Here is a 23,048-nt window from a genome sequence, read left to right as displayed (position 1 = left end):
CGCCAGAGATCCGGACACGCGACCTACACAAGGGCGGCGGGAAGAAAGCCGACCAAGGCGGAGGGAGGGAAAGGAGGCCACGGGGCGATCGCAGAGCCGCGGGTGGGGGGGGGCAAGAAGCGCAGCCCGCAGCCCGGCCTCTAGGCTTTGCGGCCGAGCGGGGCGGGGCGAGCGGCCGAGGCGGGAAAAGCGAAGGCGGCCATGGCGGCGGTGAGCGGCGGGGCGCTGGGGGAGGCGGGAGGCGAGCGGCAGGGGGAGGCCGGGCAGGGGCCCCGAGGGGAAGCGGCACCGCCGCTGCCGAGAAGCGGCTGCCGGAAACCCGCGGGCGGCCCCGGCCTCGAGGGACTTTTTCGGAGCTTCCTCGAGTTGCGGCGGCCAGATGTGTTCCCGACGCCCCTTTCCCGACGGAGCCGGGCGTCTTGGGGGAAGGGCGAAGGGAGACGCGTGTCTGCCGGTTGTCGGGATCCCCCCCCCCGCTCACGCTTCCTCCTTCGCTTTCGGGGTCCCCAGGAGCAGATCGAGATGGAGACGCGGATGCGCGACGGGCTCCGCAAACTGCTGGCCGTCAGCACCAGCCGGGACCAAGCCCTGCGCGCCGCCAAGGCGCTAGCCCTCTGCAACGGCCGCCTGCGGGCCCTCCGCGCGGAGCTCCAGCGGCGGAGCGAGGCGGCGGCGGCGACGGCGGCGGGACGGTGAGAGACCCAAGAGCCAGTGGAGGGCATCTCCCCGGCCGGCCCCGCTTTGCCCAGCGCTTCCCTTGAAGCAGCTTCCCCCTTGGGGTGGGGGGCGACGCTGCCCGAAACCCCAAATCTGGAAGGGTCTAATGAGGAGCTGTCGAGTTCCTCCATTCCGGGGCCGGAGCTCTTCGGCAGATGCCCTGATCCCAGAGGCCAGCAGCTGTAGGTTCTGATGCTCGGTGGAGCGGAAAATGACACACACACACAGACACAGACACACACACAAACAAACACGTGCCTTGATGCTCCTGGAAAGTTTCTTCTCTCCCAGTCAACACACACACACACACACACACACTTGATGCTCCTGGAAAGTTTCTGCCCTCCCAGTCAACTCCAGTCCTCCCAGTCTGGATTGTGCCAGATGGTCTGGCCGGCCCTGCCTCCTCCCCCATCCCCTTAGTCTTTTCTCTGCTTTCCCATCTTTGGCTGAGGCTCCCTCCTCTTAAGCTGCAGGACCCCTTGGGCTTTTATCCCTGCTTCCTCTCTGGGTGGTGGAAACTTTCTAGCCAGGGTAAAGTAGAACAAAGTAGCAAAGCTCCTGGTTGCAACCGTTAAAAGAGATTTTTAAAGCAAGGAAATTGAAAGGGAGATTTTGGGAGAGGAGCAGAATTGGAGGGGCTGGAGATGATTCATTGACTAAAAAAAAAGGCCAGCCTCTGCCAGAGCCTCCTGGTTGTCCACATGGCAGAGTAGCTGTAGATTTCTCAACTGACCATATCAAGACACATCAGTGTGTGTGTGTCAGCCACAGTCAAGTGAGAGAGAGTGAGATAAAGGTAACAATGAGCAAGAGGTGACTTGGTTACTCAATATTTGCAATCTGTCTCTTCCCCTGTTCCTGTTACAAATGATGGGTTGGCGCCATCTGCTGGCCAACGTTCACACTATCACGGTCCCTTAGTTTGAGAGTCAGATAGTGTCCTTCCCACAGTTCTCCCGCTATTAGTCTGTAGAGGTTCTCAGTCATCCAGGTCATGGTTGTTCGAAAGGTGTTTTTTCAGGAGGCAAATGGACTTTCTTTTTTTTTCTTTTCATCCAACAATTTGGGATGAAGACCCTTGGAATGGTGTGGGAGTAGGAATGGATTTCCAGAGGGGAAAAAAATGGCAACCTACAGGAACCAGGAGCACCACTCAGGAGACCCTCAGGACACAGATAAACCTCCAAGTGCTTCAAGGATCCTCTAAAAGCATTCAAATTGAAGGGCCTCTGGTGGCTCAACGGACTAAGACAGTCTGTTATTAACACAGCTGCTTGCAATTACTGCAAGTTCAAGTCCCCCCCCTGGCCCAAGGTTGACTCAGCCTTCCATCCTTTATAAGGTAGGTAAAATGAGGACCCAGATTGTTGGGGGCAATAAGCTGACTTTGTATATAAATATACAAAGGGATGAAGACTATTGCTTGACATAGTGTAAGCCGCCCTGAGTCTTCGGAGAAGGGCGGGATATAAATGCAAATAAAAAAAAATGAGCAGCTGTCTGCAAGGAATACAAATCCTTCCATTCCCCACTATCCTGTCAGAGCTGAAGAAGCTTCTTGGCTGAGAAGTGAAACATCTTCAAAAGAAAAAACAAGAAAATCTGGTTGCCTCCTGAAAAAGCACCTTTTGGATTCTCCGTCTATTCTGAATGACAGCAAGAAGCTCCTGGCAGGAGACTTAAAATAGTGCTGTGAGGTCTCTTGGTGCTTGTAGGTCCAAATACTGCTTGTCTTTCGATACCTGTTCCATTATGGCTGACTGAATTACTTCAGTCGCAGAACAGTCAGAAATCAGTGAAACGCTTATCCACCTGAACTCTGATTTTTTCCATTGCAACTGATGTTTTAAAAAGATTTTGGAGTGGCAACTCACAGTCTGCTTTTTCCTTCTATAAAAATTCCACCTGTCTGAAGGTGCATAAGAGACAAATGTGTTTTATTTATTATTTGTTTTATATCATAATTTTGATCTTAACAGTATATCTCCTAAAAATTATTTTTGTTATTCTTCCTTTCCTTTTGTGTACATATCTATTCTATAGTCATCAGTGGATTCGGGGTGAGTTACCATCTGTACGCTGATGACATTCAGCTGTACTTCTCCACCCCGGACCACCCCAACGAAGCTGTCGAAGTGCTGTCCCGGTGCTTGGAAGCCATACGGGTCTGGATGGGGAGAAACAGACTCAAGCTCAATCCCTCCAAGACGGAGTGGCTGTGGATGCCGGCACCCCGGTACAGTCAGCTGCAACCATGGCTGACTGTTGGGGGCGAGTTATTGGCCCCAATGGAAAGGGTGCGCAACTTGCGTGTCCTCCTGGATGGGCGGCTATCGTTCGATGATCATCTGGCGGCCGTCTCCAGGAGGGCCTTTTACCAAGTACGCTTGGTCCGCCAGTTGCGCCCCTTCCTTGACCGGGATGCCTTATGCACGGTCACTCATGCTCTGGTTACATCTCGTTTGGACTATTGCGATGCTCTCTACATGGGGCTGCCCTTGAAGTGCACCCGGAGGCTGCAGCTAGTCCAGAATGCAGCTGCGTGAGTAGTAATGGGAGCCAATCGTTGCTCCCATGTAACACCACTACTACGCAGTCTGCACTGGCTTCCTGTGGTCTTTCGGGTGCGCTTTAAGATTTTGGTTACCACCTTTAAAGCGCTCCATGGCTTAGGGCCCGGGTACTTACAGGACCGCCTGCTGTTACCTCATGCCTCCCACCGACCCGTACGCTCACACAGAGAGGGTCTTCTCAGGGTGCCGTCTGCCAAACAATGTCGGCTGGCGGCCCCCAGGGGTAGGGCCTTCTCTGTGGGAGCTCCTACGTTTGGAACGAACTTCCCCCTGGTTTACGCCAAGTGCCTGATCTTCGGACTTTTCGCCGTGAGCTGAAAACGCATTTATTTATCCAAGCGGGACTGGATTAAACGTTTTACTTAATTTTAACTGGGGTTAATTATTAATTTTTAGGTAATGGGGTTTTATCATTTTAACTGTAATTTTAAATTCTGGCCTATTTAAATAAGTTTTTTAATTAGTTTTTATTGTGTATGATTTCTGTATTTTATCTGGCTGTAAACCACCCTGAGTCCTTCGGGAGATAGGCGGTATAAAAATTTGATTAAATAAAATAAAATAAATAAATACAATGCATCGATATTTCAATTACATACCTTTATATATTACCCTTTATTGTCACATCTTAATCTACATCTTCAAAAGAAAAAACAAAGTCAGTTGCTTCCTGAAAAAGCACCTTTGGGACAACTATGACCTGGATGATGGAGAATCTCTACAAATGTGTTTTAATAGATGCAAAACTGTATGTGGTTTTAAATCCCTAAAGGATTTAGCTTTAAATTATTAGTGGTATCCATTTATTTGATTACTGATGAGGTTACTTTGGAAGAGAAGGGAAAATGATGAACTTTTTTTCTTTCTAATTAGTATTTTTGATTTCTTTTGTTAGAGGTTCAGATTTTGCAGCTAAAGATCGTGCAGCCTGTAGAGGGAAGGTTGGCATTTCAGGTATGTTTGTTTTCTGTTGTCTGCAACTGGAGAACACAATATAGACAATCCCTGGGTTACGAGTGTTCCCTTAGTGAACCTTCAAAGTTACGTGCTAAGTGCCTCCTAGCGTTTACGAACAGGTCCCGAAATTATGAATGTTGCAGCACCATGGCAGTTGTTCGCTCTTATGAACGACTGCAAAGTCTCTGCAGCATTCACCCCACCTATCCCCCCTCCCATATCATGTGGTTTGGCGGCAAAAAATGCAGACCAGAAGTGCGCATGAATGGCTTGAAGAAGGCTTCAGCAATGAAAAGGAGTCGTGGAAGGCTTTGCGCAGCTCTGCAGGCCTCCTTTCTTGCTTCCAGAGCCCTCTTCAAGCCATTCAGCAGTGAAAAATGTGGACCGGAAGTGCGCATGAACAGCTTGAAGAAGGCTTCGGCGATGAAAAGTAGATGCGGAAGTCCACATGCGGCCCTGCAGGCCTCTTTTGTCACCTCCAGAACACTTTTCAAGCATGCACTTCCAGTCCGCATTTTTCACCGCCGAACGGCTTGAAGAGGGTTCTGGAGGCGGGAAAGGAGGCCTGGCGGGCCACATGCAGCCTTCCACGCCTCCTTTTCATCGCCGAAGCCTTCTTCAAGCCCTTTGCGGATGAGAAAGGAGGACGCAAGCAAAGATACAGGCTGGAGTGGAGACAGATCTTCACAAAGTAAGTCACGAAGTGCAGCAGGATGGGGGAGGAAGCAATTGTGGGGACCCCAAGGGAGGGAAAATGAGGTATCTGTGGGTCAGCGGAGGCCTTGGGTGGTCTGAAGTAGGTCTTCCTCACCCCGAAATACCTCATGTGCACTTAACGAGCCTCTCATTCAATTAGCAAATGCGTGGGCAAAAGGAGGGAGTGATCCCGTTCAAGGTACGAGATTCATTCCAACAAATCCTCGGGTTAGGAATGGAATGGGCAGCCTCGGAACTCAGGATTAGCTGTAAATTATGCTGATCTGGCTGGTATCTCGCACTGATGCCTCTTCCCACTTAAATGCTGGCTTCATTTTCATCTTGGCTCTGATGAGACTTGGTCTGGAGGTTAAATTCCTCCATTTAAAAACATTAAAAAAGGTTTTTGCAAATTCTGTGATTTTCCTGTTAAAAAGTATAGTTTTACATTTTCAGTGCCAATTTGAGTAGAAAGGAAGCAAAAATTTGCTTCCAGTCTCAGTGTAGAGACGGAATCACTTTGGTATAATGTAAGGGAGCAACACGCCCCCCCCCGGCAAAAAACCCCCCTGAAGACTTGCTTTCCAAATGCTACTTTTACACCAAGGTAAAGGTTCCCCTTGCACATACATGCTAGTCGTTGCTGACTCTAGGGGGCGGTGTTCATCTCCGTTTCAAAGCCAAAGAGCCAGCGCTGTCTGAAGACGTCTCCGTGGTCATGTGGCCGGCATGACTCAACGCCAAAGGCGCATGGAATGCTGTGACCTTCCCACCAAAGGTGGTCCTTATTTTTTCTACTTGCATTTTTTTACGTGCTTTCGAAACTGCTAGGTTGGCAGAAGCTGGGACAAGTAATGGGAGCTCACCCCGTTACACGGCAGCACTAAGGATTCGAACCGCTGAGCTGCCAATCTTTCGATCGACAAGCTCAACGTCCTAGCCCTTGAGCCACCACATCCCATAATTACACCAAACCTGATAGCAATAGCACTTAGACTTATATACTGCTTCACAGTGCTTTACAGCCCTCTCTAAGCTGTTTACAGAGTCAGCCTCTTGCCCCCAACAATCTGGGTCCTCATTTTACCCACCTCGGAAGGATGGGAGGCTGAGTCAACCTGAAGCCCGTGAGATTTGAACTGCCCAACTGCTGGCAATCGCCAGTCAGCAGAAGTAACCTGCCTGCAGTACTGCATTCTAACCGCCGCACTTCCACATCTCATGGCAGTAAGGTGTAGATCTCCAAACTTGGCAACTTTGTGGAAGATTTGTGGACTTCAACTCCCAGAATTCCCCAGCCAGCATTTATTAACACTGAATTAACACTGAACGTCGAGAACAGAACATTTCTAGGAAAAGTAGGAAATAGACTCTATTCTGAATTGTGTTAGGAGTGCAACAGACTTATTTTTTCTCTCTCTTTGTTTTAGGTCTGCGAATTCCGTTGATGTGGAAAAACTCCCATCATTTCAACAGCAAAGACAGTACGTATGTTTATTTTTTGGGGTGGTTATGCAACCTCTTTAGCCAAGCTGAAGCTTTTCGTCGGTGCTGATTCAGTACAAAACATCATCCAGCATTGATTCTCACAGGCGAGGTCCGTAAGTGTCAGTTTATAGCTGAGCTTGTGAATTGTAGCTGTCTGAAATTGGCTGATGAGAACCTTTTCCTTTTGAACATGTGTGTTGTGTCTCGTCCGATCTCACCACAGCCGGGGTCTTCTTATCTGCTTCCGAACACGGAGGAATGTCCTAGTATGCCTCCCGGCCCCAGCCCTGGCTCCATGCCCAGACAGGCTGAAGAGGAGGAAATACCTCCAGCCCCCAGCTCTGGCTCCATGCCCAGGCAAACGGAGCAACTAGACCCCTCCCCCTCCTCCACAGCATGTGAGCCTGAGGGAGGTCAATTACCAACAGCTGCAGACTGGAGTGACCCTCGTGTCAGAAGACTTGATAGGCAGAGGCAACAGAAGGAAGGGAGGGGCAGGCCTGGATAAGTGCTGAGTCATGGAGCCACACCCCATGGCCTATATAAAGGATCTGCTTTCTGGCATTCTCTGAGTCAGGCAAAGTCTAAACATATCTTGCTGAAGTCACTTTCTGGTCTCCTGCCTGCCCTGAGGACTTTGCTAGGACTTTGGCAGAGCTGCAGAGGCATGCCTGATTCGGATTTCCCTGACCCGGCCGTCAGCGGAGGAGTGGGACACGACAATGTGCTCTTCAGAAAAGCGTGCAGTGACTGAAGGGACTCCTTCCATGTGTTTGGCCATGGATGTCGTGTCCCACTCCTCCGCTGACGGCCGGGTCAGGGAAATCCGAATCAGGCTTGCCTCTGCAGCTCTGCCCAAAGTCCTAGCAAAGTCCTCAGAGAAGGCAGGAGACCAGTAAGTGACTTCAGCAAGATAAGTTCGACTTTTGCCTGACTCAGAGACTGCCAGAAAGTAGATCCTTTATATAGGCCATGTGTGGCTCCATGACTCAGCACTCATTAAGGCCTGCCTCCTTCCTCTGTTGCCTCCGCCTATCCAATCTTCTGATGCGAGGATTACTCCAATCAGCTGTTGGGAATAAACCCTCCTCAGGCTCACATGCTGTGGAGGAGGGGGAGGGGTCTAGCTGCTCCTTTTGCCTGGGCATGGAGTCAGGGCTGGGGCAGGGAGGTGCTCCTTCTTCTGCAGTTTGTGTGGGCATGGAGCCAGGACTTGGGCCGGGAGGCATACATTCCTCAGTGTTCGGGAGCAGGTAAGAAGGCCCCGGCTGCTCTGAGGGCGGGCAAGACACAACAATGGAGGTGCTAAACTGTCAGAGACAGAAAATATACTTGGCAAGTGAAACCACTGGAAGTTGGTCTGCTGTTAGCACAGCAGCTGGAAGAGATGCTGGTTAGGCCTCCGAGGTTAGCCCTGGTCTGTTTTTGCCACCTTCCCCTCCCCGCCAATGGGTTTATAGCAATAGTGCTTAGACTTACCATATTTTTTGGACTATAAGACACACCAGAGTATAAGACGCACCAAGATTTTGAAGAGGAAAACAAGAAAAAAAAAAGGTTTTGGCCTAGCGTGTCTGGTTTTTGCCCTCCGTGGCCCCCAGGAGCACTCTGCAGGCCTCCCAAGCCCTCTGTGCATCCCGTTTTTGTGAAAAATGGGCCTGTTTTTGGCCTCCCAATTCCCCATGCCTTACATTTTTGCCCTCCCCAGCCCCCAGGAGCACTCTACAGGCCTCCCAAACCCTCTGCGCATCCTGTTTTTGCGAAAAACGGGCCTGTTTTTGGTGAAAATGGGACGTGTGGGTGAGGGTTTCGGGAGGCCAAAAATGGCTGTATTTGGTGTATAAAACACACCAACATTTCCACCTCTTGGGGAGGGGGAAGTGTGTCTTATACTCTGAAAAGAATGGTATATACCGCTTTCCAGTGCTTTCTAGTCCTCTCTAAGTGGTTTACAGAGTCAATCTATTGCCCCCAACAATCTGGGTCCTCATTTTACCCACATCAGAAGGCTGGAAGGCTGAGTCAACCTTCAGCCTGGTGAAATTTGAACTGCTAAATTGCAGTCAGCCAACAGTCAGCAGAAGTAGCCTGCAGTACTGCATGCTAACCACTGGGCCACCATGGCTCTTAACTTTGCCTTTCTGTAAATTCAGAAGTACTCACACAGCCAAATACTCCAATTCCTCATCCTGCATTCATAATGTTGGTGCAGTTTCTCTCTGTATGTTTAAATTAATCGTTTTGTGACAAAGTTGATTTCAAGAGTTTGAACTTCCAGATGTAATGTATGGTCAGAAACCCCGATGAATTTCTGAACTATTTAAAGTTCATTTGTAAAGTGAGAGATTTGCTAAATTGTATAAACATTAAGGACATCAAACCAGTTACTGGTTCCCTTGTTTCTTATTTGCAAACTTTTATTTTATTACTATGCTTCATTCATTCACTGTACAATGTGTGACTTCCCTAAGATTGAAGCAGTCAGTAAATCCCATAAATAAGTAATTATATACCTTACAGTGTGTGACACAACACATTGTTTTGAAGTGTTCTGCCTTTTTTGGTTTTCCTTGTAGGAACCGAACGTTACTCTGTTTTTTGCTTATTCAAAATGGGAGCTCAGGTGTATGATTCAGACCTGCTTATTGTGGATAAGGCAGCAACGGACATCTGTTTAGATAATGCAACAATATTGTGAGTATTCCTGAACCAGTATAAGAGCACCCAAAATCTTGAACGAATTCCACTGTTTTAAACATTTAGAACATGTAAACTTCGTGTGAGGCCATCTGCGCCTGAACCTGAAAACTACAACAGCTGTGAACGTCACTTGGGAATAGAGGTGACTGGCCGGTTCCTGCAGCTGAGGAATCCACCAAGGGATCTCTAGCCCTCAAAAACCAAAACTGGGCTGCACAGGGGTTGGGGTTTCAGAGAGAAAAGAGAGCTTTTCTCAGTCAAATTTCTGAGCAAATTTCAGAAATTTCCAATTTTCAATTTTCAAATTTCTAGCAAATTTAGGGACTGCTGCTTTGCTTCAGTCTGCTGATGTCTTTTACACGCTGCTCTGTGCTTTTAATATTTTACGGGTGGATTTTATGGGGTTACTTTAAATCGTGCTGGGAGCATTTCTACTAAAAAGCAGCCAAGATAAAAATACAAAAAACAGAAGTAGTAGCTTTTTTTAAAAAAATATGGTCGTCCTTCTGAAACCTGCCCCCATTTCTGTCTAGCGAGGGAGCTGGGCCAGACTTCCAGCTGAAGGTGGAGGTGTACAGTTGCTGCTGTGGGGAAGATCCCTTGACCCTCACCAACACCCCGAGGAAGCTGGTGAAGAAATTGAAGACCTCCCTGGGAAAAAGCGCCGGGAAGAAATTCAGCTCTGCTTTGGACCAGAGTGATGTTGAGACTCTCCTGCTCACTGAAACAGCCACACAGTGAGTGAACTCCGATTAAGGGTGGAGGGAGGGACTGTTTCAGATGGGGAGGGTGAGTTCCCAAGGTGTTCTGTTTCCCTCCCCCCAATACTCCCAGCAAGGAGTCAGTCAGAGGCCTTCTTTTCTCCTTTTATTTACATAGATATATGTCCTGGCCACGTCTACCCACAGGCCTGCCAAGTTTCTGGAGATAACGAGGAAATTATAGATAAGGCCAGAATTACTCACGAATATATTCTTCCCTCCATTGATACAGTTTGCTCGCGCCAATTCATTGCTTTGTCCAAGACAAAAAACCAGGAAGTCCCGCCTCCTATTTATAGTCTCTGCAGATGTCACTGCATGACAATTATGACTTGGCTTTATCCCAACACTGCTTCTGCTGCGCACGCCGGTCACGCCTGCGCAGCCTTGCATCACTCCAAAACTGTTCTTGGGGCATTGCCAAATCAGAAGAAGGCTCCAGGGAATCAGGTCTTGCCGGCCCCTCCTCCTCCCTTTGAGTGGGTGCCAGGGAGGGAAAGGGCTCAAGAGAAGCAGGGCTTGCCAGGTCTTCTCCCTCACTTTCTGAATCATCCGAGTCCAGGAGACCGGGTCCAGGAACCTGGGTCACAACACAAGGTGTCTTCTGTCTATGGAGCCATTCAGCTCCAGAGATCTACTTTCTGTCTCCTGAAGTGAGGGAAGTGGTTCAGATCAGTGGTCACCAATCGGTGGTCCGCAGAAAAATTATTTCTATTTTTTTTATATTGCACTAAATACTATTTTAGTATTTAGTATTTAAGAGACGCGGTGGCTCAGTGGCTAAGACGCTGAGTTTGTCGATCGAAAGGTTGGCAGTTCAGCGGTTCGAATCCCTAGTACTGTGTAACAGGCTGAGCTCCCGTTACTTGTGCCAACCTAGCAGTTCGAAACCACATAAAAAATACTAGTAGAAAAATAGGGAACATCTTTGGTGCAGCCCTCCTGAGCTCCGCTTTCACTGGCAGAGGGTTGCAGGAGCCCGTGGCAGCCGAAAGCGGAGCTTGGGAGCCCATTTTTGTTGGCAGAAGCACCACAGGCCGGTCCTTCGCAGTTTCCCAGGCAGCCCCACAGGCCAGATCTAAGTACCCCACAAGCTGGATTCGGCCCCCAGCCTTTGAGTTTGACACCCCTGACTTATGGCAATAATTGGATTCAAATGTTTGAGCAAACAATACTAGCCCCGCTAATTAGCCGGTTAAACTTTGTTGACTTTGTTGACTTTGTAAAAATATACAAATAGAATGAGACTATTGCCTTATACACTGTAAGCCGCCCTGAGTCTTCGGAGAAGGGCGGGGTATAAATGTAAACCAAAAAAAAACAAAAACCTTGAAACCACCAGCACTGAAGTACGAAGAAACTGGCAGTTGGGGACAGTTTTAGGAAATGGCATGAGGAAATTAGCCAAAAAAAAGAGAGAGAGGGTTTTAGAAGGAAAATGTTACCATGAAGCATATTTCGATAATGAAGCAGTTTGTTTTCTTTGGCAATGCTGGCCCTATACACAGTAAGGATCTCTCTTTTAGCATTTGGCACGCAAAGACTTTCAAACGCTGCTATTAAAAGGTTATATAAAAAACGTCAGTTACGGATGGCTTGGATGGGCGGCCTAGCGACAGAATCCGGGGCAGGAGAACCGGCCCCGGGTTTGGTCATTTCCTTCTGAGGGGCTGGTGGAAACGGTCCAGCGATGATCATCATTTCATCCTTGCTCTGCGGTCCCTTCTGAGGAAGGTGAAGCTCAGGCTGTTGGGAGGGGCAGCGGGCTTTAGGACAGGGGTCCCCCAGATGCCATTCTCTTCGATCCAGGGGTTCAGACTGTGTGTGTCTGTGTGTGTGTTGTGTACATGCTTTGAGAATTGTACTGGAGTGGCTGTGGAAGAACCTCACGAAGACCTGAATGAAAACAAATAAGCCTTGATGTCAATTAGGCTCCCAAAATAAACAACAGAGGGCAAACAAAAGAATAAGGAGGCCCATTGCTGTAAAAATAACCATTCTGCAGAGACTCTTGGTGGAAGGGTTGTCCGCTCCTTTTTTTCAGCCGGTGCCACCTGGTGATGCCCACCTGGGCAGTGGCTGCCTTTTGTAAAGAAAAGGGTGTTTCTCGGAGGCTTCTTGTCTTCAGACACTAAAAGGAAACATCTTTTGAAGTTAAAAATATGTTCTGACCCACTCTTAGCAAAAGCAAGAAACAGACTCCTGGCCACGAAAAACCCCACTTTATTTACATCTTATAGAATAGAATAGAATAGAATAGAATTTTTATTGGCCAAGTGTGATTGGACACACAAGGAATTTGTCTTGGTGCATATGCTCTCAGTGTACATAAAAGAAAAGATACGTTCATCAAGGTATGAATTAATTGCATTCACCCACCGAAAAGTGCAGGCAAGAGTCCTTCAAGGAGTTAACGGCAGTAACAGACCTTATCAGATCCTTGTGATAATTGCCAAAAAAGTGGTGTTATTAGCCATCAAACCTCAAAAATACACTTTTCCAAAAAGGTTTCCACAATTTTGGCCACTCCTGTAGCCAAAGGCCAAATGTACAGAGACCGCCATTGGATCCATCTGTGAGTGTTTCCTCTCTCTTAACCAGTGGTGTGAAATACAGCTTGCTGGCCTCTGCCTCCCTGAGCTTGGAGAACGCCAAAGATGGCTTCAACGCCCACAGCCTTACACTCCTGGGAAACGGTAAGTTACGTTGAACATGCTGAATCCTTCCCAATCCTTCCAAGTCGTCTTCGGAGAAGCTTTGCTTTTTTGTGCTGCGCCTTCTCTCACCGCAACCCATTTAGGTGGAATTGTGTTCCTGTCTTCAGTTCAGGAAACTTTTCTCCTGTATGGAGGGAGAGAAGAAGCAGGGAGAAGAACAACCTTCCTTCAGAGGTTTCTCTTGGGGATGCCTGGAAGCCCTTGTCCCGTGTCGCCTCATTCTTGTTTCCTTGAAGTATCAGATGGACGGGAATGCCTGCTCTCCGCTGGTCTCTGGGAAACATATCAGGGTGACCATTGAATTTAGAATAGAATAACAGAGTTGGAAGGGACCTTGGAGGTCTTCTAGTCCAACCCCCTGTTTAGGCAGAAAACCCACCACCACTTCAGACAAATTATTATCCAATCTCTTCTTAAAAACTTCCAGTGTTGGAACAACTTCCCACAACTTCTGAAGTTGTTCCACTGATTAATTGTTCTAACTGTCAGGAAATTTCTCCTTAGTTCTAAGTTGTTTCTCTCCTTGATTAGTTCCCATCCATTGTTTCTTGTCCTACCCTCCGGTGCTTTGGAGAATAGTTTGATTCCCTCTTCTTTGTGGCAACCCCTGAGATATCAGAACACTGCTATTATGTCACCCCTAGTCCTTCTTTTCATGAAACTAGATATATCTAGTTCCATCAACAGTTCTTTATATGTTTTAGCCCCGAGTCCCCTAATCATCTTTGTTGCTCTTCTCTGCACTCTTTCTAGAGTCTCAACATCTTTTTTTACATCGTGGCGACCAAAACTGGATGCAGTATTCCAAGTATGGCCTTATAAACTGGTATTAACATTTCACATGATCTTGATTCTATCCATCTGTTAATGCAGCCTAGAACTGTGTTGGCTTTCTTGACAGCTGCAGCACATGGCTGGCTCATATTTAAATGGTCGTCCACTAGGTCTCCAAGATCCCTCTCGCAGTTCCTACTATTGAGCCAGGTACCACCTATGCTGTACCTGTGCAATTTCTGACAGAGCAGAACAGGACCCGCCAAATCTTCTGCTTGGAAGCTGCTAGAGGCTCGCGTTCCTTTTTATGTTGCTTTGCTTTGGGCCAGAAGTGTGAAGGCGTAACTATATATGAGCCATGGTGGCGCAGTGATTAGAGTGCAGTACTGCAGGCTGCCAGCAGTTTGGCAGTTTGAGTCTCACCAGCTCAAGGTTGACTCAGCCTTCCATCCTTCTGAGTTGGGTAAAATGAGGACCCAGGTTGTTGGGGGCAATAGTCTGACTCTATAAACTGCTTCGAGAGGGCTGTAAAAGCACTATAAAGCGGTATATAAGTGCTATTGCTATTGCTATATATGTTGTGCGTGTGAAAATATTTGCTTTGAGGAAGAAATTCTGAAGATGCCACAATAAGTTTGGATCGTGAGAGTTGATCTTCCAGAAGACTTCGGAAAATTGACTTTTGCCACCAGAATTGGGCCGGAATGTTAGTTGAGCTTTGGGTGCATATTTTGCCAGATGTTGTGGGTGAGTTTTGTTTGGAGCCTCGACTGCATTGTATGGCACTTCGCTGGGTGTGTGTTTATTTTCCTCCACTTCATATGTTTATGTATTGTCAGCTGCCTAGGGTGACTAGGCTAATATAGGCAGCCATAAGGATGGTTCAGTTAATGAGTAAATGCACAGTGCAAAGCCCATAGACCACCAGCTACCCCATAGGCTGGGGGCCACCTTTGGATTCCTTCTCTCTGCGTGACCATTGAGAAATCCATCTTCCCAAAGGCTGGAGAAGTGATGCCTCTGGAAAGAGCCTGGATTTTTCTGGCATCCAGACTGTCCTACTGGTCTGCCTCAGCCTTCTATCCTCCCCGTTGCTTCCTCACTCTGGCCTCCGTCTCCCCCCCCAAACACACACACACCTGCCAGCATGTGAGTTCATACTGGGTCATTTCCTTCAAGAAGAGAAGCTGCTGTTCCTCTGACTTTGGCCGGGGAGATCATCATGTTATGGTTTTGAATGAGCTCATGTTTTTTTTTTTTATTTGCATTTATATCCCGCCCTTCGCCGAAGACTCAGGGCGGCTTACACTATGTCAAGCAATAGTCTTCATCCATTTGCATATTATATACAAAGTCAACTTATTGCCCCCAACAATCTGGGTCCTCATTTTACCTACCTTATAAAGGATGGAAGGCTGAGTCAACCTTGGGCCTGGTGGGACTTGAACCTGCAGTAATCGCAAGCAGCTGCTGTTAATAACAGACTGTCTTACTAGTCTGAGCCACAGACTGATTAGATTAATAGAGTTGGAAGGGACCTTGTAGATCACCTAGTCCAACTCCCCACCCAGAAGACCCTACACCATTTCTGACAGATGGCAGTCCAGTCTCTTCTTGAAAGCTTCCAGGGATGAAGCTCCCACGATTTCCAAAAGCAACTTCTGATCCACTGGTGGATTGCTCTCACTGTCAGAAAATTTCTCCTTATTTCTCGGCTGAATCTCTCCTTGTTCAGTTTCCATCCATTATTCCTTGTCTGGCTTTTCTTGGAGATTCCCCCTCTCTTCCTTCCTCCCTTCCTCTTTTTCTCTTCATTTCTTAATTAAATTTATATGCCGCCCATCTCGCTATGAAAAGCAACTCTGGATGGCTGACAATTAAAACCACAACATCCTTTGCCACTGCCAAGAATTCTACGATCCTGAATGTGGAGAAGGCTCTTAGCAAAATAGATTGTTCCCTGTGGTCTGTGATCTATGATAATGTCAATGTTGGGGATTTGGGTTGAAAACAGGGACAGATTGATTGTGCATTTTGATGGCACCTGACCCAGGAAGGTTTGGAGGAGTGAAGCGGGCAAGGTCCCCGGTGGTCTGAAGCTTTTGGCATCCCCAAATACGTGCTTCCTGTCCAGAGGTGGGCTTCACATAATTTAACAACCGGTTCGCCAAGCACCAAAAATGTGAGCGTATGCGTATGTGTGCAGCCTTCCACATATGTGCTTTGCTCACGTGTGCGGCTTAGAAAACGTGGCTAAATAGGACGGCATAGACAGGTCGGGTCGGTGGGCCCACCCTCATACGCAGGTCGCTACTACTGGTTCCCACGAACCGGCTGAATCCCACCACTGTTCCTGCCCAAGGACAGCTCCTGTTGCATCTGCGACTCCTTGGTTCCCTGTGGCCGACCTTCCTTAAGTGGAGGCTGCCTTCTGTGGCTGAAGATTTGGGCGGCATGTTGCTGATATAAGGGCTTCGGCTTTCAGGCCCATGCAAGTGAGCAGGGGCCCTGCACCCCACTCTGGCCTGGGGAAATCTCCCAGTGAAGGAGCAGACGTGGCACCAGCCTCATTTCTTTGTCGCTTTTCTTCCAGTCTAAAGATCTCACCCATGGAGTGAATTCATAAATCAGGATGTGGCTATTGGCTCCGCACCTGTTCAGTTATTCTTCAGTGTGACTTTGGCCAAGGAGCATGTGGCCTAAGAGGCTGGTTTGTCCTGGGTTGTCTTTGCAGAAGATTCTCCTTCTTGGCTTCCACTGTATGGCACCATGTGCTGCCGCCTGGTTGCTCAGCCGGACTGCATGACCCAAGATGCCATGACCGGATTTCTTAATGTACAGGTAAAAATGCCAGATGGGCCTTTGGTTTGGACAACGGCTTTCTTAAATGCCTCTTCAATCTTGAGGAAGACTTGGCAGTTCTTTCGCCATCTTCAGCTGGATCCCGCAGGGCAGTCCATCTCCTCCCAGGGCACTGATAACCCCGGCTGCCCCGTGGATGCCAAGAGCAGGGTGGAAGCTCCCTCCATCCCTCCCTCTGTGCTGGACACTGAGAAACAGCAGATCCGGTTCTCTCTCGAGGAAGGGCTGGTCCTCCTGCTTTCTCTGCTCCCTGCCCTGGCTGGAAGGAGGTGTTCTGACCTAGGCTTCCCCAGCAGCACGAAGCTGAGTCCTCATCCCGATAAACCCCTTTTATTTAATTTATAGTGAATTTCTCTCCAGCAAAGTCTTTACTCTCCCAGGAAGTCTTTCAAGATAGTTCACAATTACTGACCTTTATCAGGCTTGGAGAGTGGCCAGGCCGATATCTTTCAGACACCGCAATACTTGACAAGAATGCAGGAATGAACTTATTGTCTCCTGCAAACACCCCTCCCCTTTTGCTCCTCTTTTATTCCCTATGGGAGGGGCCCTTCATCATCCACCTATGGCCTTACTCCCAAGTCAACCTTTGTTCCTTAGCTGTTCTCTTCGTCTGGCAACTCTGCACATGTACACCACTGGGAACAGGCTCCAGCTGTTTGTCTACCTCACTGATGTCTGACTCCGAAGGCAGCTGATAACTGGCATATGGCCCTGGCCCCCACTCTGCCTCGGATGCAGAGCCCTCATCAGAGCCTTCCCCAGACTCCAGGACTAGCCCATGTTCCTCCCCAACCTCCTCACTGTCCGAATCTGCTGCCAACTCCGCTGGCTGCTGGTGGGCCACAACAGGAGGTTGGTGGGTCCATCCAGAAGACCTCTCCCAGAAGGAGAGGCCACGCCCACCTGGGGGAGCCTCTTCCCACTGGGAATACCAAAACACAAGCTCCAGCTAATACATATTTTTAAGGGCCTCGTGGCTCCTCAAGGAGAGGATTTCTTCAATTTGTGTCTCCTTTTATAATATCTGAATTTTATCGCGGCTGCTTTCGCTCTAAGGAGGCCATGCCAGCAAATGCCCTGGAGGCCACTACTCTCATTCATGATTTATGTCCTTTTAGTGAAAAGGTTTTGTCTGGATTATATTGGGTCACCTGTGGGTGCAGGAGGGGTCCAGGTGCCCTGTGAATTTAGGTGAAGAGACTGGATGACCTGCCTGGCAGAGGGAAGACGAGCCTCCATCATTCAGATGTCAAGCAGGATTTTCAGTGGGGCTCTGGGTGGGTGGGGGGAGTACCAGAGGCCCCTGGTTTCCCAATCCATCCTTTTGAGACTCACTTTCGCCCTTAATAAAATATTGTCATCAGAGTCACGAAGGCCGTTTGTTGACAATTTTCCTTTCCCGATAAGGGCTTGAGGGTGAAATAACCTTTGGGGATGATCTGTGACTGACGAAATTTCTTACAGCCATCGGGGGGCATCTCGGGGCAGACCTGGAGGCGGCGATACTGTGTGCTGAGAGGGGGCCAGCTGCTCTGCTTCTCTGCCCCCGAAGAAAGAGAGGCCAACGCGGAGCCGGCCTTGTCCGTTCCTATCAACCGGGTAAAGCCAAGCACTGCTAACCATTTTCAGATTAAATTGTCGGGGTCTCGTTGCACTTTATTCATCTTTCATTGGTTAAATGCCTGTATGTATGAAAGGTGGCATTGCCCTGGGCAGCGGTGAAATGCACTGACCTTCGCTACCGGATCGGAAATATGAACATGCGTGCGCGCTGGCTCGCTTTGCTCATGCGCATCACTTCTGCACGTGTGCAGAGGGTCAAAAACAGGATGTAATGATGTCCTGCTGGATGGGTGGAGCCTCCCTCCTCTGGCCCTACCCTACCGTCTCGCGCGAGCCGGATAGATTCAGCCGGATTTCACTGCTGGCCCCGGGTGAGAAATGTGGACTTAAAAGTCAGGGGGCAGCGAAAGTGCCCCCTCCCCCTTTTCACAATGGACTGGAGCTGGATGTACCTGAGGCCAAAGAGCTTCCCAGAGTTGGGCATTTGGTTGAATTTAGGGAATTTAGTAGACGAGCACCTCCCCTCCCGCTCCCTGTTCCCCTCCCTCCCTCTCCCTCCCCCCAAGTCTGGCTCTGGAACCCATTTGGGCATTTATGACCAACCAACTTGGAGAGTTGGGGAGCACTTTGCTGCTTGCTTAATTGTGTATTCTGCTATTGAACCTTCAGGCGCTTTGAAATAAGATCCTTAATATGCAGTTCCTTGGACGTTTTCCCTCTGCTGCAGGACTGCATTGCAGCTTCAGAAGGACGGGCCTGTTATTGCTGAAGTTAGCATCTTCCATCCCTTGAATAATCAAAGGGAGAATAAAGTGGTTTTCATCAGAGAACAGCTTTGGCTTCGTAAAAAGCATTTGTGGCACAAGACACTGGTGCAGATGCTAAATGAACTCTTGCCACTGGGAGGCCCCCCAGTTCTAACCTGTTGAATGCAAAAATCCTTGACTTAGTTTTCTACTAGTATCTATGGTTACCTACATTAACCAGAGGCTACATTTATGGATGCATTATTTAATCTTCTATTTTTAGAACGAAAGATTTAATCAGACAAAGCTACAAACAGAAATCCGTGGATTTCAAACCACTCCTCTAGTAGAGCCTCTTTAAAAATCTCTGAAAATATTCTGCGTGTTTTGACGGATGGTCAGTTCTTGGGACATCTATTTATTTTTTTCCCACCAGGACAATAAGATGTAAAAAAATAAAGCTGCACATTGAATGGTTGCTGGGGTAGATGGACACGCAGGAGAAGAGCAGAAAGTCCGGTGTGGGTGTTGTGTGTTTGTTTCAGCTGAAACCAGGTTAAAAGAGACCACACAATGTGCTCACAGCTACTTTACGGTTTTGTGTAACGTTTAGGAAACTCACATTCGTCCTGTGGATAAAGAGGCTGGGGAAAAGGCCAACGTTTTCTCCGTGATCAACCCTGAGCCTGGTGAGGACGCAGCTTGGATTTTCCAAGCAGAAAGCTGGGAGGATCTTTCCAAGTGGATGGAAGCATTCTCACAGCACTTTTTTGATTTCAGTAAGTGGCTTGTCTTCCTTTTTCCTGGTTGGAGGGAAGTGCAAACGCCCTGTGGTTGCCCTTGCACAACAGCCCCAACATTTGCAAAAGCCCCCCTCCCCACCCCCGCTCCCGTAGCCACAATAGAATCTGACAAAACTGGTAGAATCTGGCTTTATTCAGAGGGAGGGCCCCAAAGCCCAAGTAGCAATAGCACTTAGACTTATATACCGGTTCACATGGCTTTTGCAGCCTGCTCTAAGTGGTTTTCCAGAATCAACCTCTTACCCGCAACAATCTGGATCCTCATTTTACCATCCTCGGAAGGATGGAAGGCTGAGCTAGTCAGGATTGAACTGCTGGCAGTAGGCAAAGTTAGCCTGCAAATACTGCATTCTAACCACCACGCCACCAGAGGGATTAAGGCTTCCCCAGGGCCTTGCCAATATATGGTCATGTTATGTCAGACCGATAACAACCAAATGTAATACAAATTATCAGTTAGCTCGGCTGTGGTTGATTCAGAGGCTTTATGGCGACCTAATTTATTTATTTTATTTTATTAAATTTTTATACCGCCCTTCTCCCGAAGGACTCAGGGCGGTGTACAGCCGGAATAAAATACAGAATATATACAATTAAAAGAAATTAAAATAAACTATTACTAAACGGCCGGTAATTTAAAAGATTTAAAAATTTAAAATATTACTAAAACCCCAATTTAAAATCCACTATTTATGCCAGTCCTGCTTGAGTGAATAAATATGTTTTTAGCTCACGACGAAAGATCCGAAGATCAGGCACTTGACGTAAGCCAGGGGGGAGTTCGTTCCAGAGCGTCGGTGCTCCCACAGAGAAGGCCCTACCCCTGGGGGCCGCCAGCCGACATTGTTTGGCGGACGGCACTCTGAGAAGGCCCTCTCTGTGAGAGCGTACGGGTCGATGGGAGGCATAAGGTAACAGCAGGCGGTCACGTAAGTACCCGGGTCCTAAGCCATGGAGCGCTTTAAAGGTGGTAACCAGGATCTTGAAGCGCACCCGAAAGACTACAGGAAGCCAGTGCAGACTACGGAGCAGTGGTGTTACATGGGAGCCACGAGCGGCTCCCATTACCACTCGCGCAGCTGCGTTCTGGACTAACTGCAGCCTCTGGGTGCACCTAAGAGATAATCACTGTAGGGAGGTTTGGTTTACCCGTCAGTCAGGTGCAATTATAAAAACAGTGATACACGTTTTTATGGGGAAAATGCTTGTTCTGAAACAGAATTGTGTTGGCTGCATTTGATGCTAGTATTTAAAAATGGAGAATATGAACTCGTCCCCTTTCCTGATTTCTGTCCAGGCCAGTGGAAGCACTGCTGTGAAGAGTTCATGAGGATGGAGACGGGGTCCCCTCAAAAGCCCCCCCTGTTCTTGGCCAAAGAAGCCACTTCGGTTTACCAAGAGCTGAGTAAGTTGGAGCCAGCGAGCGACCTCAGGGCCCCAGGAGCAAGGCCAGCCCAGCCTTCGGAGCCCCACCGTCCAGCTGGGCTCTGCAGGGGCTGAAGGACAAGCAGGTCGACTTTGGGGGGCTCTGGAGAGATGAGCAACTTGGACCCCATTAAATAAAGAGATCCTTGGGGCTGCCTGATCCTCTATTTTTCACAAGCTGGGTGCTTTTGATGTTCCAGTTTTTCTTTAATTGCTGCCTGAGGTCCACAGATGATCCAGAACTGACAGACCATAATATTTTAGGATTGAAAGGGGCTTGGAGATCACTTAGTCCACCTCAATTGGTGCGTTATTTTCAGGCAAAGCCCCAAGAACAAAAAAGCATAGGTGGCAATATTATATTGTCAAGTACTTCTGAGAATGTCCCTCTTCAAACTCCGCTGGTCTAGAACTATTTATTTGCAGATATTTCTTTTAGATCGGGAGTGTCAAACTTGATTTCACTGAGGGCCCCATCAGGGTTGTGTTTGACCTGGGGGGTGGCTGTAGGGCATGGCCATCTTTACGTCACTCCAGTTGGGGGCCCCTATGGTGGTCTGAGCGCTCTGCCAATGAAAATAGGCTCCCGAGCTCCATTTTCAGCTGCCATGGCCTCCTGCAACCTTCTGCAAGTGAAAACGGAATTCGGGAGGGTCACCCAAGCTCCCTTTTCATTGATAGAGGCACCATGAACAGGTCCTTCACTGTTTCCAGGGCGGCCCTGCAGGCCGGATGTGGCCCGCAGGCTTTGAGTCTGACACCCCTGTTTTAGATTAATACAAATTCAGAAGAACGATGGTTCTGGCATAGGAATGTGCCTGGCATCTCACTTCAGGCATTATTAGGAAGTGCTAATTTTTTTGCTGAAGGAACTTCTGCTGTTCCATTTTTTTTTTTAAAGCTTTGCTTGGCAAACCAAGGAGGGTCACGTCTGGGGGATGAAGGAAGGTCTCATCCGTGGGGATGGTGCTGTGGCCCGGCTCCACTTTTGTGACCCTTTTGTGTTGTCTTTTATGTGCCAGGCATTGATTCACCAGTGAAGCCTGACCCTTTAGTTGCCACGGCTCAGCATGAGGAGGAGGCAAGCTTGTTCGTTGGCCCGGATGAGGCGGACGTGTCCGGTGGTTCTTCTCTGAAGCGGAGTGAGAGCAGCCCGCGAAGAAGCTGCGACTCCGAGGGGACAAGCAAAGGAAGGGAGCCCCCTTCCAGGCCCTGATCTGGCTCTCCAGAGCCCTGCTGCACGCTGGCACAGCTCCTGCGGCCCCCCTTCCCTCCCTCCCCCTCTCTCTTTCCCTCTGCCCCCTCTTCTCCCCCTCCTTCCATCTTTCCCTCTGTCCGTCCCTCTCTCCCTCTCTCCCCCTCTTTTTAGTGAAGATACGAATTGGCCACATCCTTAAGCCCAGGAAATACTGCAAGGGCTCAAGCGATTCTCCTCTCCAGAACCTTTTTTATATAACCTTTTAAAACAAAGCCATTTTTAACTCATCTGTTGGGGCAGCCTCAGTTTTCAAAGGACTCCTGCAGAGCTGATCAGGGGCCCCAGATGTTGGGGTTGAGCTCATCTGGCAAATGTATATCTATTTGCACAGTTTCATCTTCTGATCCATTATCTAAAACAGGGGTCTCCAACCTTGGTCCCTTTAAGATTTGAGGACTTCAACTCCCAGAGTTCCTCAGCCAGCTTTGCTGGCTGAGGGACTCTGGGAGTTGAAGTCCACAAGTCTTAAAGGGACCAAGGTTGGAGACCCCTGATCTAAAAGATCTTCTAGTTTAATGAGTGTGTGGATCTCTCAGAGCTGCTAGTTTTCTAGGTTGGATCTACTTAAACAGGACAAGCTGTTCCCACCGTGAATATGGTGGGACGGAAGAGCTAATTGGCAAAGCTCAGCTCAGGAGCCCGCTCCCTGCGTTTGTCAAAGCCCCCATCTGAATTAAATCCCTACAAGCTAAAAGGGTGTAGCATTTTTTAGGTAAAATACTAATGTCCCTCTGAATAATTTCCACAGCCAGTCGTAGAAAATTGGATGGGTTTATATTAGGAAGAATTTGATGCTGCATTCTAAACAGAATCGAAAGAGATCATTTACATGGAAATAATATCAGAGTTTTTCTTCTGCTGACTGGAACCGGTACAAATATAAAGGTACTTGTCTCAAATCTCTTCTTTTTAAGGTCTCTAATTTCCACAAGTCTGACTTTATCAGAGGAACAGCTCTTGGTTGGTTACGGACCCCACATCTGGGGAGCAATAGAAAACAAG

General features: G+C 48.4%; 1 protein-coding gene across 1 annotated transcript; it reads left to right on the top strand.

Moving 5' to 3' along the window:
* The first annotated feature begins 51 nt into the window (after nucleotides 1–51).
* On the top strand, nucleotides 52–22,470 carry RTKN2 (rhotekin 2). Its single transcript, XM_058189241.1, has 12 exons — nucleotides 52–210; nucleotides 511–692; nucleotides 4,189–4,247; nucleotides 6,377–6,430; nucleotides 9,011–9,128; nucleotides 9,668–9,871; nucleotides 12,497–12,591; nucleotides 16,121–16,227; nucleotides 17,716–17,850; nucleotides 19,174–19,339; nucleotides 20,661–20,768; nucleotides 21,811–22,470. The coding sequence occupies exons 1-12, from the start codon at nucleotides 202–204 to the stop codon at nucleotides 22,002–22,004; spliced, it is 1,431 nt and encodes a 476-aa protein (XP_058045224.1). The 5' UTR covers nucleotides 52–201; the 3' UTR covers nucleotides 22,005–22,470.
* The last annotated feature ends 578 nt before the right edge of the window (nucleotides 22,471–23,048 follow it).

This window comes from Ahaetulla prasina, chromosome 6 (assembly GCF_028640845.1).
Source record: "Ahaetulla prasina isolate Xishuangbanna chromosome 6, ASM2864084v1, whole genome shotgun sequence".
NCBI lineage: Eukaryota > Metazoa > Chordata > Lepidosauria > Squamata > Colubridae > Ahaetulla > Ahaetulla prasina.
Note: the sequence above shows the minus strand (reverse complement) of the source record. Positions and strands in the feature narration are given on the sequence as shown.